The 18651-nt window shown below is 38.7% G+C and overlaps 2 protein-coding genes across 6 annotated transcripts; both read left to right on the forward strand.

Moving 5' to 3' along the window:
• The first annotated feature begins 2239 nt into the window (after positions 1–2239).
• LOC105558336 (glucose dehydrogenase [FAD, quinone]) lies at positions 2240–8522 on the forward strand. Its single transcript, XM_012005946.1, has 3 exons — positions 2240–2980; positions 3492–3675; positions 3798–8522. Exons 1-3 carry the CDS (start codon positions 2564–2566, stop codon positions 5108–5110), a joined length of 1914 nt encoding a protein of 637 aa, XP_011861336.1. The 5' UTR covers positions 2240–2563; the 3' UTR covers positions 5111–8522.
• A 3112-nt stretch (positions 8523–11634) lies between these two features.
• Positions 11635–16415, forward strand: LOC105558338 (glucose dehydrogenase [FAD, quinone]). 5 transcript variants are annotated; one of them, XM_012005950.1, is made up of 5 exons: positions 11635–11893; positions 12012–12284; positions 12939–13175; positions 14512–14825; positions 14895–16415. In XM_012005950.1, the coding sequence occupies exons 3-5, from the start codon at positions 13038–13040 to the stop codon at positions 16309–16311; spliced, it is 1869 nt and encodes a 622-aa protein (XP_011861340.1). In that variant the 5' UTR covers positions 11635–11893; positions 12012–12284; positions 12939–13037; the 3' UTR covers positions 16312–16415. The 5 variants fall into 5 exon arrangements, with proteins under 5 accessions (XP_011861340.1, XP_011861338.1, XP_011861339.1 ...); XM_012005948.1 differs by having other exon boundaries at positions 14512–16415; XM_012005949.1 differs by having other exon boundaries at positions 12080–12284; positions 14512–16415.
• The last annotated feature ends 2236 nt before the right edge of the window (positions 16416–18651 follow it).

Genomic DNA, 18651 nt, shown 5'->3' on the forward strand with positions numbered 1-18651 from the left:
GGGGGGCACTATCACCAGAGTTATTTCATTTTACAATTTTCTTATGTGAAAGTACAACTAATATCAAATTGTAATCTAAAAAGGTGCTTCCTGGGTAGAAAATATCATGCTCATTGCAAAAAGCAATTATTGATTATTTCGGAGCTACGTGAACACGGCCGTGGCACGCTGAGGCGCGCGGCGACTCACTCACGCACACTAGTAGACGTGTGGCTCACGAACGTGCGTCCGTTTAAAAAGCGATGTGGATTCGCTAATTTTTAAATAATAATAACTACTTTGTGTGGCGTGACTCGAAAAAATGGTTCGGGACTCTTCGACTCAGTTTTTCATGAGAAATATCACTATATAAATGGTGGGCGCGAATTAGAATACACCCTGTATACACATATAACTTTATACACGTTATTTCATTTTCACTAATACAAATGTTATATGTATGCATATTCAAGCATGTCTGTTAGTTTAACTGCATCTAATTTATCGTAAATGCATTCGTAACTTTTATTATGACAAAAATGTAGTCTTACAATTAGTTTTAGCACTAATTAGGAGATCAATCGTACACCTTGTGGAACGAGGATGTGGGAAAGGTTGTGTGGAGTGGTGGTAAGTCGCTGTGGTTTATACGACCAACACAATACTTAAAGTCTCAGTCTTTCGCTTTCTCTGCCACGTTAAACTGCTCAGTCGCGCAACATTTCGATCGTTACCACGTGCATCTGTGATTCCGTTCTCTTATATCAGTGCCATGATACAGAGCGATACTCTTGTTGGAGAAAGGGAACCAGTTGGCTTCTCTTATCGCGCCGTCATGCTTTTATAAGGTGGTAAAGTATAATCATCTAACTAATGTATCGACGTGTTTAATTTTACATACAAATCCGACTGATTGAAAAGTTATGCGAACGAATATGCTTGGCAATTGTTAGCTCCTCGATGTGAAATGCCCCTCTTAAGTAAAGATAAACTTGCGACAACTTTCAATCGCACACTTTTTAGTCACACTTTGCAATTTTGCTTTGATCAAAATCACATCAGAGATTTGAAATGTCATAAAACTCATTAACATCTACGTACCTAAATAACGAAAAACAAATAAAAAATATATAAAAACTAAAACGTTTTGGCAGCCAACATTTTTAAGGCTGTTCCAGGATATAATGTAATTTATTTTAAGAAGACAGAGCCATCTTTTACCTGTTTACGGAGTCTCTATCCATTTCGGACTAATCTGTTCACAGTTAAGTCGTTCAAGGGACTTGAACAGTTTCTTTCTACAAGTTATAATTTAATATTACAATACGGTTGATAACTAATAAAAAGTTTTCTGATTAAACGACTACATTTTGGAGATGCAAGGAAAACTTTCATTTTCACTTGGTTCTCGTCTCAAGCAAATTTTAATTATTTAATTTATGTAATTATGTGGATATGAATTTATGTATTATTAATTACAAACATATTTGGTATTGAAAATGAAAAACTTGCAATAATTGTCGCTTCTTCTGGATGTCGCAAAACATCGAGCCGATTTCAAATTCAAGGAACTTAGAGATAAGTAAATTCGTAGGTTTTATAAGTTTGAAATAAATTTAATAAATTTGAACAATAATTCGACGAGTTAAGCGAGTCTTCGGGAAAACGTGTAATAGAAAAGGAAAATAAAAAATTTTCTCGGTTCTTCTAAAAATTAACAAACATGAATTGAAATTAATGAACTGTGTGACCTAGGTCAACTTTCTATATGATGCAATATTCACATGTATGGAATGTCTGGTGATATAATTTGGTAACAGTCTTTAGTTTTAGATAATTTATAATATTATGATATTTACATATGATTTCTCGAATTTCACGTTTACATCACTCACTCAGATTACTCATTATTTGCCTGGAGACCGCTCGAGGGGAAATGTTAAGTTCGCGTTACGTGGATACCGTTTCAAAGATTTGAAAGTTGTGCAAAAATCGATTGCTTAATCTCTGAAATCAATTTCACTTTATTGAGAATATTAATGAATTGACGGTTTTAAAATAGACCGTTACTACGTAATGTAAGCCGAGGATGTAGAAATAAATTAATTGACTATTAATGCCGTCAATATTTTTGATCTTTTATAGTATACAGATGTTAGTAGGCAATTTATTGTCCGATTGGTGAAATATGCATTAAATAAATTTGCAATGGTAAATATATTAAAATTAGACTTTTATTGATCCGTGATTTCGCGGTACTTTAGAAAGATAAAACGTATCGTGAAAAAGAAACAATTTTTTCGATCGCGTCAATCTTACGAACTAAAATAATTTAATAATATAAATTTGTTATTCTATTTCCAGATCCTCGCACAGGGTTTCAAAGAGAGGTGTTTCGACAACTTTGACAATTAGTGCACGTAGCTATGGGTTTTTGATCTCTATGTCGTTAAGCAATTTCCATTACACGTAAATCTTCTCACGGCCAAGTGATAAAAAGTGTTGTTATAAACTTGGCTATTCGAATGCATAAGTTTCGGAGGAGATTGATATTAATATTAAAAAAGTACGACTAGAGCAAGAGATGAGCATCGCGACGGTGGTTGGTGCCGCTATAAAAACAGCTACTGTCCTTCTTGGAGTTGGTATCGGCAAGATAACTATAATCCCAGTACTGATTGCCGCGCTCGCATACTTCAATTATGACCTCATGGATCCAGAAAACCATCCGCGCGTAACGAGACAATTGAGGAAGGACTACGACTTTATTGTGATCGGCGGTGGCTCAGCTGGCAGTGTGCTTGTCAACAGGCTGACAGAGAATCCTGAATGGAATGTGCTTCTACTGGAGGCCGGAGGTCATGAAACTGAGATAACCGACGTGCCGATACTATCGTTATATCTGCACAAAAGTAAAGTCGATTGGAAGTACCGCACGCAGCCGCAAGATACGGCCTGTCAGGCGATGGTCGATCGCCGATGCTGTTGGACTAGAGGCAAGGTATATACATGTGTATATTATATTATATATTGTAGAAGAGATAGGAGCCAATGTGCGCGCACACACACATTGTTTCTCATGGTCAACATGTATTAAAATGCTCTATCACCTTGGTATTAATATACTACATACATCAAAGATCCGTTGACCGAGTCAATCGCATTCACATCGAAATAATAACAATAAAAATAATTATCGGATACGCACAAAACGCTGTTATCCGGTTATTGCGCCACATATTGCGAGGGTCAAATACACACGTGTGGCATGCAATCAAAGCTAGAGTGAAAGTAATTCTTCTAGTGCCGTTACTCAATGTACACAAAATATTTACTTCTCAAGTCTTTGTACCGCGATGATTAATTACATTTCTAGAAAGACGCAAAGATTAAGTTGAAAAGATGCTAGAGATGACGTTGAGAAAACAAGCTAATTAATCGATTGGCCTAGCCGAACGCGCTATTGTTTTATTTTGTGCCGTCTCTTCACAATTGATTAATTAATACTTAAGGTTCTCGGAGGATCCAGCGTTTTAAACACGATGCTTTATATTCGCGGCAATCGACGTGATTTTGATCAATGGGAAAGCTTTGGGAATCCTGGCTGGGGATACGAAGATGTATTGCCGTACTTCAAAAAATCGCAGGACCAAAGGAATCCATATCTCGCACGCAATGCAAGATATCATGGTACAGGTCCGTACGCTTTTCTTACATTTGTCTTGTTGCACGTATCTTTGCATTCGTTGTTTCCATTTGTCCACACGCGCGTATGTCTATAATAAAACATGAGAAACATCTTTTGTTCTTTTCAAAAGGAGGATACTTGACCGTACAGGATAGCCCGTATGTCACCCCGTTGGGCGTAGCGTTTCTTCAGGCAGGAGAAGAGATGGGCTACGATATTTGTGATATCAATGGCGAGCAACAAACTGGTTTTGCCTTCTTCCAGTTCACGATGCGACGAGGCGCTAGATGTAGCACCGCTAAGGCATTTGTACGACCGATCCAGCTGAGAGAAAATTTTCATCTCTCCTTGTGGAGCCATGTAACCCGCGTGCTGATAGATCCGCAAAGTAAAAGAGCGTATGGAGTAGAGTTTATCAGAGACGGTCGTAAGGAAGTGGTGTTCGCCAAGAAAGAGGTGATCCTTTCGGCCGGCGCTATTGGTAGCCCTCAGCTGTTGATGCTTTCGGGAATAGGTCCGCGCGTACATCTTGAGCAATTGGGAATTCCCGTGATTGAAGATTCACCCGGGGTTGGGCAGAATCTGCAGGATCATATAGCGGTTGGTGGGCTCGTTTTCCTAATCGATTACGAAATCAGTATCGTTATGAATCGGATGGTGAATCTTAACTCGGCGCTGAGATACGCCATCACTGAGGACGGCCCGTTAACGTCCAGCATCGGTCTCGAGGCGGTTGGCTTCATTTCCACCAAATATACCAATCAGACCGACGATTGGCCCGACATCGAATTCATGTTGACGTCCTCGTCAACCAATTCAGACGGTGGTAGTAACGTCAAGAACGCTCACGGTTTGACGGACGAATTTTACAACGACGTATTTGGTAAAATCAATAATCACGACGTCTTCGGCGTATTTCCGATGATACTCAGGCCCAAATCACGCGGTTACATCAGACTGAGATCGCGGAACGCATTGGACTACCCACTACTGTATCACAACTATCTCACACACCCGGATGACGTGGCGGTGCTTCGCGAGGGTGTCAAGGCGGCTATCGCTTTCGGCGAGACCAGCAGTATGAGAAGATTCGGCTCTAGATTCCACAGCAAGCCACTACCTAATTGTAAGGACATTCCACTCTATACGGACGAGTACTGGAATTGCGTCGTCCGACAATACACCATGACGATTTATCATATGAGCTGCACCGCAAAAATGGGCCCGCCCGACGATCCGATGGCAGTTGTCAACCCGGAGCTCAAGGTCTACGGGGTCGAGGGCTTGCGGGTGATTGACGCGTCCATCATGCCGACTATAACCAGCGGCAACATTAACGCACCTGTAATCATGATAGCCGAGAAAGGCGCGGATATGATAAAGGCAAGCTGGACAGGACGGTCTCGTCTCAAGAGGGACAATGTCACTGCCGCTGCTTCCTGATACATCGATTGCTAAGTAGTTTATTTAGTAACTTATTCCAACGTTTCGACCATCCGGATTGTGATCCTTTTCAAGGAAAAAATAACATATATCTACAATCTTCGGAGAAACATTCGGAGAAACCGTTCGTACTCGTATAACAAATTGATTGTCAAGACAGAGTAAAAACAGAATATAATTATGTTTATAATTTTTATTGTGTATGTGTGTATATGAGTGTGTGTGTAATGTATATAATGTACTGTAGCATAGATATGTACGGTCAAGTGGAAAGTTAAATCAAACGACAGCTTTAAATAGTAGCACTACGCATTTTCGTGAGAGAAATTAATCTCAAATCTAATACCGGAATAGCTCGTAAGAAGGCAAGTAGGAAGAAAGCAGAAAAGTAATAAGTTCGCAATAGTAAATTTGTCCGTAAATAAAATTTTTCTCGTATAATACAAGGTTCAAACATTTGGTAATACAGTTTACGTTTACATTAATGCAACGTGCAACGTAATAACAGTACTCGGTGTGTGCTGTTATTGCACTCTCGTTTCGTTCATCCGATTCTTTTTGATTATTTTTGCCAAAAATGCCATCTCGCTTCAGAAGAGGGAGTATTTTCATGGAATATCAATGAAAATTCATTTATTCGGCGCGAGATTCTGGCGTCTTCTTAATTATGTCGACAAAGACGTTGTGTAATAGCGGTTTGTGAAAATTCAGCACTAGAGTAGAACAAGTCACGTCGAAATGTTGTTGATTAAGACATCTCTACTCCGTAAATAAGTGTGTTTCAAAATATTCATAATTAAATGTTGGATACTCGACCGGAGAGATGAATCGAGGAGATGATTATAATTATATACAAATGTTGCGTATGAGGTTTGCCATAGTTGTGCCAGGGGTCATGCCGGCGAGATTTCCTTTTTTCGTTACGCACAATAAAGATGTGTATTAATTAAGATAAGAGTCCATTAACGGTAAATGTGTTCCACTTTTATAAGACAAAGATTTTATTAAATAAATAAAATAATTTTACCGATAATCTTTTTTTTTAAATTGATTCCTTGAAATTTACCTGACGTATTCGATCCAAGTTAAAAACGTTGTAACATTAGTAATTATTTTGGTATTTTAATATTTTACTATTTTTATCTGATTGTGAGAGATCTCTGTAGAGTTAGAGAACAGAAACGATATTTTTTATTGACTCAGATCTTGATAGACAAGTAATAAAAATGGAAAATATATTTCCTTATAATTGTAAGACCAGTAATATAGCGGAATGTTCTAATTATATACAAAGGGTTACGTGTAAATGAGAATACGAGTATTGCGATTTTACATATCCATTTAAGCTAGACAACTGATAAGCTAAACTGATATGGAAGTTTGTTGAGTCGATTAGATCGGGTAAAATGCATCAGCCGTAACTAATCTGCAATTGCGTTAGGATAACTACGCTCTCCATTATAACGACATGACATATGGTACAATTGCTGCTGTAATTTCGGTTCTGTCGTAATCAACTTTTTATCGATTTGTCCATACAAAGGTATACCGCACATAGTACGTACAATGGTACAAATAGACTGCCACAACGATATTGTGTAAGCTCTGGCGAAAGTACCATGCGTGTACACACTGACAATGGGGTCTTTATAACATATTGAGATCCTTACGGTACCAATGAAAACTTTGACGCATCGTTAAAAGTTAAGCGGTTAATAACGCATTTAACATTATTTTCTAAATTTGATATGTATGTATGTATATATGTATCTATGTATATGTAGACTTATACAGAGGGGATACGAGATGTAGTGTATCACAGTACGTGAATACTAGATTTGGTTTCTGGCTCGAAGCTACGTAAGTTTGCCATTTTATTACGACGTTTCGTAAGAATTTCAATTTATTTCATCATGGGAGGAGACAGCTCGATCTGATACTAATACAATATCAGGTTGCTTCTCCCTGATTAAGTCAACGGCGAGATGTGACCGCCCGGCGGTCAAATTTATTGTCAAATTTGGCGGTCACATCTCGCCACGCGCTCGAATTGGGAGGTGGGCCGGGCTAAGACGACAATTTTGACTAATTAATTATTCGTTATCTATTGCGAAAATTGCAAAATGGTACAGGACGCTTTTCGACTCGGTCTAGTCCGCTCTACCTGCACACCAAAAAGTCCCCAATATTCAATGACACCCTGTATATTCGCCATAATTTAGATAGCTTTATTCTATCTTTCTCTTAATTACTTCTCCTACTACTTTTCAATGTAGGACACTCGAAATTTGAAATCGATTCCGCAGCGTCCCTGAATGCGTCATATCGTTCGAGAAATGAAAGTAAATTTCACCTGTAAAATTTCTTATGTAATCCATCCAGTGACATCGCGAGATCGTCCATTCTCCTGCTCCACAGATTCACCGATATTCGTTGCAACTTCTTCAATATATAATTTATTAGAAAAATTCTATTTTTCTGTATTAGAAGAGCATGTATTTAGAGTCACTATTAAAATTATTTTAAGTAAAAGTGTCACGTAAAATAACCGATATTGAGTTCTTCATACTTAAAAGAGAAACTTTTTCAAACGCAACATGTGCTTAATATTTAATACGTGCTGAAATTTACAAAATGTACTGGCATTCTTGCCTAAGCAACAATTAATATTAATTAAAGTGATCGAAGAAGTGGTCGGCTCCGGCAAGCGAAATTTATTTTCCGACTTGTTTTCCTCGAGTACTTTCAAAATCAGGGTTATAAGGCAAGGGTATAAGGCAGTGGTACACACGTACCAACACGGTATACGATTTGTAAATTTATGCTCCACGTTCTTAGTTTTCTATAAATCGTAAATACTGCTTGTAATGTGACACGAGTATAAAGAAGCTTGGACGATTTCAGAGAGCATGATTTCGAATAAAAAATATTATCTTTGCTCCGCGCCATCTTTGCATCGAAATAATTAATTAAAAATAGCACAAAAGAAAATCCGTAGTTAAAACATGTACATGACCTGCTGAAGTTTTTTATTTTCAAATGAATCATTACAAAGGCCAATGTTACGAGCGAATAAAAGATAAAAGTCAAATAGTTAATAATTTAAAACATTTACTTGGTATATGTTAAAATTCGAGGGTATACAGAATTGTTGCGAACGTTTCACAGCACCTTCTTCAGCGCAAATTTTGAGTTTATAATATAAAATAGTAAAAATATCTAAATTTAGGTTAATAGTATAAAATGGTGAGAATGTATAAAGTGTATAAATAAATTAACTTGTATAAATAAGGTCAAAAAGTAAAAGATATAAGATGGAGTTTGTGTCTAGAGTTATAAGTCGCATTTTCTTTCTAGTTAACTTATCGTGTGGTTTTTGTTTTCCGAGATCTGTTCTTTCCCGTCTAATAACTTGTACTGCGATTCCGATTTTCCTATTATTAGTTAGTCAGCTAAAATAGGCCCGTTCTTCTGGTGATTGATCCGATCTGTAAATTTTCTTGGTTAGATTGTTAATATTAAGAATTTGATAGTAGATGTCTTGAACTTACATTTTTTCGGTTCTTCGTTATTAGTGCGAGTTTTATGGACAGATCTGTGTCACTCTCTGATGACTTGTAGTTACAAACTAAGATCGGTCGCGTCATGTGTTTATCTATATATTGTTAATGTTATTCTTTAAAATTAGCTAGCTTTTTAAGGAGGTCAAAGTAGGATTTTTTATTTTCGTTAGAAGTAGTTTATTTTCACGCGAGGGGTAAACCGCTGGCCAAAATCATGTACACCAATTCTACCAATGTCTAGTGGGCATTACTTAATCTTATTATCTTATTTTAATCAATGAATAAAAGGACTAAGAGACTAGATGTTAGTGTCACAATAATAACATTCTCATATATTTAAAACATAAAAATACCAATGTTTCGGCCTTTTTCTAGGCCATCTTCAATGTATAAAATAAATAGAGTATAAAATATAATTTAAATATAAAGTCGAAAGATAAAAAGATAAAAAGATAAACATCGCTCGCAACGCAAATCATAACAGCTGTAAGTGTGAGCCGTTTTTCTTTTCGGATTTATTAGCTGCTGTAGATTGAAAGATCGTCGTCGAGATATAAGTGTTTGTGTTGTAGAGGTGGTAAAAGTCGACTGGATAATATCTTATTTTATCTTTATAATGCCCCAGCAGGGGCCTAATGCCCAGTAATGTCGCAAATCTGTATCACAATGTCCTGAGCGGTTTACCCCTCGTTTCCACGCTTATAACTCTCGTAAATTTTTGGCTATATCTGAATATTTTTATCAGCGAGGAGTCGACTACAAATTCGTTCGAGGGTAATAATCACTAAAGTTTAAATCGTGAATTGTAAGACATGATATAAACAAGTTCGGTGGAAAACATGTGCGTCCCCCCGTCCCCCCCCTCTCTCTCTCTCGATATAATCGAAATGTTCAACGCATTTCGATAAAGAGAAATGAGACGCCAGTTTGTGCAATATGCATGAATGTGCAATTGAAAATGTTTCAATCCTCACCGACGCTGTTTTTATTTTTCGCACGTCTGCCTGGCATGCATATTTATGTAATTTTGTAGAAAAGAAACAGAAGAAAACAACAACGAGTCTTGTCGGGCCGGTGCGTGGCTCGATGAAGCCGTTAAACGATGAGGCTTTGTGGGGGGAAAAAAGTAGGACACCATTGCTCACTCAAAGTATAGCGAATTACTTCTACTATTACTACTACTATGTTTGGATTTGATCGATAAACCGTTCAAATTTATTTGCATTTCCGCAAGTACACTTTATCGCAGAATTACAGAATGCACCAATTACTGTGGAATTAATTAGTAAAGTTAATTGAGGGTCTGGTTACACGAGGATGTTGAATATATTTCTCCGGATGCGACATGGACAAAATTAAAATATTAAGTCATACATTGTCACACATGATTCGCATAGATCTCGACCCCTCGTAACGTAGAATCCTTCAGAATTTGTATCGCGAAATAAGGTTATTGTGTCGAAGTCGCAAAGGTGAAATTACAGCTTCTTTCACATCGATTTCCGTAGCAGACCGCGGCTTAACGAGAGAATCGAAGCGCAGCGCGTGGCAACGTAGTTACTAAAGAGCACCGTAATTGCATAGGTAAATGTATGGGTTAGAGAGGTGCTACCTGCTGAACGGCACGTAGACATCACAGAAGAGAGAAAGTGCACGCGAGTAAATTCTTTCGTCTCCTCGCCACGTGCATCGACCACGAAAGCAAAGAGAAAGATATCGACACCGTTACCACGCGTGAAAGAGAGGAAAGTCTAGCATACGATTCACGCGTTCGAAAAGAAAACGATGTGCCGCCTGACCCTCTTCGTTCGATAACGTTCGTTGCGAAATCGCATACGCAAAATCTCGATAACATTGCGCCGGAGAGAACTTGCCTGTTACTCTTACGTGCTTATTGCCTCGCGCCTCTTAAGATAATTATTCATTTTATTGCATCGTATTTTAATCTACCAATTGTTAAACAACACAAATAATTAAAACCATAAGAGAAAAGAATATTCGATTTATTTCAAGATTTGAGAAATGTCACATTATCTTGTTTCACATCTTGCACTTTATGATGTTTAGTTTAGTTTTGTTAAAAAAAAATTTTTTATTACTTGTTACAAAATTGTGTTTTCTTTACACCGGTTGATTTGTATCATTATTCTGTTCAAAAAAGTATTAAGGTAAGATGATAAAAAATGAATATTTTACAAGATATTTTGTAATTTATGTCAAAATATTGGAACTTTCAAACCTTAATAATTCAAAAAGTTCTTAATAAAAAAATACTTTATAATAGCGTTTTGGAAAGCTCTCGAGGTAAGCTACAAGAATATGTAATAAAAAATAGGGAACGCCATTTAAAAAAATTGGCGTGACCTTTATGTGACCTTCAAATAATTCTTCAAGGTCAAACCAATGGTACCATCTTATGGCCCCCTCGAAACCAAACAACTTTTGTCTGAAACATTTTTGTCTGCTGGGCTGTTTTCGAGATATTTTACTGTCCAAGTTAAAATGGGACACCCTGTATATAAAGATTTTCAAAAACAACCCAATTAGAATTCTTTTTAAATTCCCGAACTGTGAAATAAATTCCGTTTCTGTTCTTAAAACATTAATTCCTAAGAATTCAAAGAGAATTTGTTTTATGTCACTAATTCTGAGCACTTTTCCGGATCTAAAACTAATTCTTTTTGTACTCTATAAGAACTCGCACTAGGAACGGGAAGGAGTTTCCCCTTTCTTTTGGGGTTTATCTGAAACAGATTGCAATAATTCCTAGAGAATTTAAAAAAGTGAATACTTTTTTATTTTCCAACGTTCGTCTGTACTACCTGGGAATGCAAAGATAATGTCTAGTCTATCTGAGAAGATTCGGATTTGCACGACAGCCTCTACGTTACGGGATCACGTTTTCGTACGTGACGTTGGTATTGAAAGGATATACTAGGGGCTCAGCTGGTTTTCACTTGGGACATTCACCAGTGCACCGCAGTCTGGTTCTTACCGGCGTTAGCTCTCATTCCGCTGCCATTTTGCCGGCTTATCATCGGACATTTCTGCATTGCTTCTTCTCACCAATAGTTTAAGCTTATCACAGGCAGATTTGTGCAGTATCACACGTACGTTTTGTACGTAGCGACGCAGGATAAAACTGAGATATGATTGGACTCTGGCCGCAAATATGAGCTCAAATATCGGAAGATCGTTTTGGATCTCACGAGAAATCGTAGTAAGTAAAGAAAAAGACCGCCAAATATATATATATAAAATAAAAGCCAATGAAACAGTGTATCGGGAAATAACGTGCAAAAATACACGCGAGTGACGCATCGATGTGCATATTGCAGATACGAGCGTAGTAAACGCTTATCATTGCTAGGATATCTTTGTAACGGACAATATTCGAATTTGCAAGTGTGCCAGCGACGTCGAGACGCCATACAAAATTCGGCGACTCAATTCTTACCGAGTGAAACGGTATCTGACTGTTGGTCACATTGTCAGAGAGAAGTAGGTGGATGGGAATGTACGGCGTGTACAGAATGCGTGTGGAAATCATACAGACGCTGACACCATTCCCGCAACACTTTTCCCAGCAAGTTTGTGGTATCTGAGACAAGGTATGCTTATGTACAGAACAAACGACATTGGTTTGACGTTTACAAGACGAAATATCTAAAACGTAACGAACGTCCTCCATTTTATCCCTCCCTCTCTCTCTCTCTCTCTCTCGTTCTCTCGTTCCTCACTGTCGTATGTAAGCCATATAATAGCATTTCTGAGTAAGTTTCTGTGCGATCTATAATTGACATACGTAAATATAATTAACTTGTATAAAAAGTTCGTCTTGTCACGTTGTAAGAAATACTATTTCTTTATATTTCATTGAATTCTTTTTACATAATTTTCTCGGTATTGTATTTACTCATAGGTGTACATTATTGCAAGAAATATTATTTCTTTATATTTCCTTTGATTCTTTTTACATAATTTTCTCGGTATTGTATTTACTCACAGATTGTACATTATCATTTCTTTCTATAATCGTTTTAAACATAAGGCTTGTTTTCTGTTCTTACACTAGTGAACTAGTGCAATGAATCAGAGTAAGACAAGCATATTTCTTTCTCATTCTAGTTTACTGCACCAGTTCACCAGTGCAGGAACAGAAAACAAACCTATAATTCACTCGCGTATGATGTTTATACGTTTATTTCAAGTATCGATAGATACTTTAATTTTTATTGGTAATTTAATTAGTAATTTATTTTCAGACGACTCACATTTCTCTACTGATGCTTCGAAAGAATCATTTACTCGGGTGACATGCATTCGGATATTGATGTCTGGTGGTGAACGGAATATAAACGGAAATGGCAGCAGTGTTAACGAGCTTGATCGGCGTCACTTCCGTTCTCGGGCTCGGTTTGATTCCACTTTTGGCCATCGGTTTCACCGTGTACAGATACAATAACCTCGACCCAGAATCGCACCCGCAAAATGCACAAGAGGTACAAATACTTGTAGAAAATTTAGACCTTTAGGCAATCCCTGCATAACTCTAGTCCCCGTAGAGTCGATAAAGTAGTGCACGCGTGTAAGTCACCGACTACTGACCAACGGATTTAAAATCTAGGATATAGGATATAGGTCCGCGATAGATCCTACTTGTGGCTCATCCGAGTGGAGAAGTTTACACGGGGATTTTAGCATGACTGTCATGGTTTTTGTGTGATTTCACTATGATTTTTAACCGTCTTGTTATATAAAAATGGCACCATCTTGGTCTATACATTTACTCACTCGGATGAGCCACAAGTAGGATCATCCCTAGGTGTAGAACGGGCATGAGCGATATACATATTTATACATATGTATGTGTAAACAATGTCAACGTAAGAGGCTGGTCCTCACTTGACGCTTTTATCTTATTAAAATTCTGAGATGAAACCTTTTTCTTCGCCAGTGAGTAATAAATAAACAAATTTCCTTTCTTCGACCAACTGGCAATTTTTATTAGACTAGCACTACGTTTCGACTGCGATTCCAGTCCTTCTCAAGTGCATTAAATTAACATAAGCGCGCTCACAACATTTAGAAGCTCCCACATTGTGCCAACAATGAGTCAATTTTCATAACTAAAACCGTAAAGTGTCACATATGTAAAACGCCGTATTGAGTGAAATCAGGCCAATAACATTAGAAATATATATCAAAATGAGATCAAAAAGGTAGCTTAATAAATATGTGCAACAATTGAAAGTTGGAAAAAAACGGTAAAAAACAAATTTATATGCAACACTTACATGTTTAGCGCCTCTGTTAAATTGGAGACATAAAAGTATTATCATCTTATATGGAGAGACTAAATTCCTGACTTCAAGAAGCACGTCAATCTTTTATCTTATTGTTAACTGGTATAGTTGGCAGTTTCGTGGCACGAAAAATTCCTTTTAACGTTTAACACTTTCATCAGAATTCTTTCTTCCTTGCGCGTGTGGACGACGATAAAATTAACAATTATGGTTTAAAACTTTTATAATATCAAGGGACAGCTACGTGCGATGCACCTCGTAATCATTTGAGAAAACATAAAAAAAATTAAGTGTGCCAACCATTGTTGCTTCAACTTACTAATTGCTCGGCCAACAATTTTTCAAGGTCAATTGAGTTCATACAGAAAAGTTATACATATTCGAATACGCGTGATGTTTATATTAATGTTGCATTTCTTGTTCAAAATGAAATCCTCCCAGCCGCATAGCGGCATACCCGCTATACCTTGCATACTTGAACTTTCAGTTACGTAACGAATACTACATAATGAATCGCGATAAACAATTTCAGCTGCTACGAATGTACGACTTTATAGTGGTCGGAGGTGGCAGCGCGGGTGCCGTGGTGGCCTCGAGATTGTCGGAAGTAGCTAATTGGTCGGTGCTACTCTTAGAAGCTGGTGATGATGAGAACGAAATATCGGACATCCCTCTGCTCGCCGGATACAATCAGCTCACGGAATTCGATTGGAAGTACCAGACCTCACCACCCAGCACATCTGCCTATTGTCTCGCCATGATAGGCGACAGGTGTAATTGGCCGCGCGGCAGAGTACTCGGAGGAAGCAGCGTTCTCAACGCCATGATTTATGTTCGTGGTAATAGGCAAGTATTATACGTAGGTACATTTTTCACCTTTGTTGCTAGGACTAGAACGATACTTTGCTCTCGCAGGTACGATTACGACAACTGGGCTCGAGCGGGTAATACGGGATGGAGTTACGAGGAGGTGCTCCCTTATTTCCTCAAGTCTGAAGACAATCGTAATCCGTATTTAGCGAGGACACCTTATCACGAGGCAGGTGGTTACCTAACGGTGCAGGAGCCACCCTGGAAATCTCCTCTGGCGATCGCCTTTCTGCAAGCTGGTCAAGAGATGGGCTATGATAATCGCGACATAAACGGGTTCAATCAGACTGGCTTTATGTTGACGCAAGCGACAATTCGACGTGGCAGTCGATGCTCCACGGCAAAGGCCTTCCTACGACCGGTGAAGAATCGATCGAATTTGCACATAGCGATGCACGCTCAGGCTCTGAGGGTGCTCTTTAACGCCGACAAAAGGGCGACGGGCATACAATTCCTCCGTGACGGTAAACAGCAGGTCGTGAGATGCAGAAGAGAAGTAATCTTATCCGCCGGCGCGATTAATTCGCCTCACTTGCTCATGCTGTCCGGGATCGGTCCCAGCGAGCACCTGACTGAGTTCGATATTCCAGTGATATCCGATCTACGAGTTGGGGATAATCTTCAGGATCATGTCGGCCTTGGCGGGCTGACTTTTCTCGTAAACGAGTCCATCACCCTGATGAAGGAGCGATTTCAAACTGTCCCGGTAATGTTCGAATACATCGCGAGGGAGCGAGGACCTCTGACTACTCCGGGAGTCGAGGCATTGGCCTTTCTTAATACCAAGTATGCTGACAAGTCCGGTGACTATCCGGACGTGCAGTTCCATTTCGCGCCAACGTCCATCAATTCCGATGGCGAACAAATAAAAAAGATTCTCGGTCTGAGGGATCGCGTGTACAACATTATGTACAAACCCTTGCACAACGTCGAGACCTGGTCGATCTTACCGCTTCTACTGCGGCCCAAGAGCACAGGTTGGGTCAGATTGAGGAGCAAGAACCCTTTGGTTCAGCCGGATATCAATCCCAACTATTTCACGCATAAGGAGGACGTGGACGTTCTCGTGGAAGGGATCGGATTGGCGATGCGGGTGTCCAATACCAGCGCGTTTCAGCGATTCGGCTCGAGACCTCATACGATTCGTATGCCAGGCTGCCATAAATTTCCGTTCGATACGTATGAATATTGGGAGTGCGCCGTACGACACTTTACCTTCACAATTTATCATCCAACGGGTACTTGCAAAATGGGACCGCGAGGCGATCCCACGGCCGTCGTGGACCCGCGACTGAGAGTTTACGGGGTGAAGGGACTCAGAGTCGCCGATGCTTCTGTAATGCCGACCATTGTTAGCGGCAATCCGAACGCACCAACCATCATGATCGGCGAGAAAGTCAGTGACATTATCAAGGAAGATTGGCGCGTGAAGGAAAAGCAACGTATCGGACGAAATTCATAGAAATCAACGGGGACTGTACGTGAATGCGTGTACATCTTGTCGCATCTCCGAATACAACCAAAATTCCAATTGTATCGTATGAGGGATGGCTACTAAACTTTCTATTTTTTACTTTCTTCTTTTTGAACATCCTTGCTCTCTATCGCGAACGCGATTACTGTAAATACATTTTATTGATTCCCCTTAGGGTTACAAGGCGTTTTTGAAGGAACGTGCCCAAACCTCTCATAACACCTCTCTCTATATCCACTTCTCTATATGTGGCGATCGAACGAAAAACCAACAATGTTTTGTTTTGGTTTTGAGCCCAGGTCTTCGGATTACCAGCGCACAATCCTCTGCGCCACGATCGCCACTCGAACGCGATTACTGTATAATATATAAATTTCATCTTTTATTTTACGTGAAATCCGACGAAAAAAATCCCTGTCCACACTTGCATGATAATATTTCGAAAGGCAGTCAGTGTGTGATCGATATAAAAATATTACAATAAAAATTTATAATTAATTTTAAAATTTAAGATTAATATTTATGAGATACCGATTGTACGAGTGTGATATGACAGAAAGATTCTCCCGTTAGACATTGATAAATATTAACGAGCGATTCATGAACAGGCAGAGGGAAAGAAAGAAGGGGGGAGGGAGGGAGGGGGGAGGAAGAGAGAGAGAGAGAGAGAGAGAGAGAGAGAGAGAGAGAGAGAGAGAGAGAGAGAGTCGGAGAATGTAATATGTACATATATTAGAATGTCAGAAACATCGAGTGTTTCAAAGTCATTGAACTAGAAATTTTTATGATATTAGAGTGGCAGTGCCATTCTATGGTAAATAATGTAAAAAAAGATTTATTTATTTATTTCATTAAACATCAATTAATTACACTCCGTGCTTGTTATTTTATACGTCGGATGCGATACTCCCCGCCCCTCTTCCTTTCTCCATATGTAATCATTTAATAATATGCAGTTCGAATCAATATCTTGGTGTGAACCGATAATGAAACTTTGAATGGATAAAGAGGTAAACTTGCTTTAACGATTCAAACGCTTATTATTAGAAGCGCATACATTTCCGGTTGCGGCAGCGCGAACGCAAAAAAAGGACTACTCGATATTTCTGACGTACGAGATCGTGACGGCTTTCGAATCGCAAGTGGGCGGATGTAATTTTATATAACGTTGCAAACTCGTGCCAAAAGTTGCGCGTGGCGAAGCGCATATTCTCACACGTGCGTGCGCGTTTTTTTTCTATTTCCGCTTCCTCGTTTTATCTGTTAACGCATCCGACAGAACAGATATAGCAATTCAATCTAGTAGCTCAGGCCGTTGCGAATTAATATACATCAATGTTATTTCCGCTTCTGCGATTATTTCGTGTCTTCGAAGACGTATTTAATATTTCTTTCAACTGCGCTCACTCAATGTCTATCGACTGTATCGATTATACAGTTAAAACGATCCATTAAGCAGATTCGTCTTCCTTCGAATGTATTCGATTCCAATGTGTACGAAATAATACGGAACACTATAATATACAGTGCATACGAAAAGAGATGGACCACCTGCACCATGAGAGAGAGTGAAAGTAACCGACTACCGTCGTATTTACCTCAGACTTTAGTCTGTTAACTTTATGCGCGAAAATAGCTTGCGTAAAGTACAACTAACGAAAGAAAGTGTAGACGAGAGAAGAAAGGTGTATTTATGAGAAACATATATTACATGGAGTTTGGATAAACTGTCCTCCATACAAATTTCAATCAGATACTTGTAGCTTCGTGTCGCTGAAAATGCAAACTTTTGGAAATACGAGCATTCCGATTTGATCTACTTGTTTGACATGTGACTTTTGGGCAGTATTCATGGTAAGAACTTGTATTTGAAATCATCTTTACATATTTTCTAGCCATAAAATGTCCTACACAGCATCTGAACATAAACTTAAGATAAATTTAAGACGGTCTTAAATATTTATATAAATAGTAAAATTTGACTATGAATAATAGCCTCTATCAAGTCTAGTACTTTTTAGAGCCACGTGCTATTTTTTATCGCTACATCTATCCAACTGACGCAAGCCCAAGCGCGTCAACGAATTACTCATTGGATTACTCAATAATGCATTCCTGCAAACATGCAAGTAGATTTTGTAATTCACGTGTGACCGCAATAATATTGCATAATAACTATGTTTCTAATGAAATTTGTTGAAAATTTTTCGCTGCAAAGTTTTCTATACATAGTTTTATCTAGAAACGATAGATCGCTTTGTGCGCTTTATCTTGAAAGGTTACTGTTTTTCCACGCGGAAGCAGACCGCTCATCCTCTTCCTCGTGAG

This window comes from Vollenhovia emeryi, unplaced genomic scaffold (genome assembly GCF_000949405.1).
Source record: "Vollenhovia emeryi isolate VEMERY1.0 unplaced genomic scaffold, V.emery_V1.0 DF939354.1, whole genome shotgun sequence".
NCBI lineage: Eukaryota > Metazoa > Arthropoda > Insecta > Hymenoptera > Formicidae > Vollenhovia > Vollenhovia emeryi.

Excerpts from the sequence above, each read along its gene's own strand:
- LOC105558336 (XM_012005946.1), top strand. The coding sequence starts at position 2,564 with ATGAGCATCGCGACGGTGGTTGGTGCCGCTATAAAAACAGCTACTGTC. Across the intron at positions 2,981-3,491 it reads GCTGTTGGACTAGAGGCAAG|GTTCTCGGAGGATCCAGCGT; the intron begins GTATATACATGT and ends TTAATACTTAAG. Across the intron at positions 3,676-3,797 it reads TGCAAGATATCATGGTACAG|GAGGATACTTGACCGTACAG; the intron begins GTCCGTACGCTT and ends TCTTTTCAAAAG.
- LOC105558338 (XM_012005948.1), top strand. The coding sequence starts at position 13,038 with ATGGCAGCAGTGTTAACGAGCTTGATCGGCGTCACTTCCGTTCTCGGG. Across the intron at positions 13,176-14,511 it reads ACCCGCAAAATGCACAAGAG|CTGCTACGAATGTACGACTT; the intron begins GTACAAATACTT and ends AAACAATTTCAG.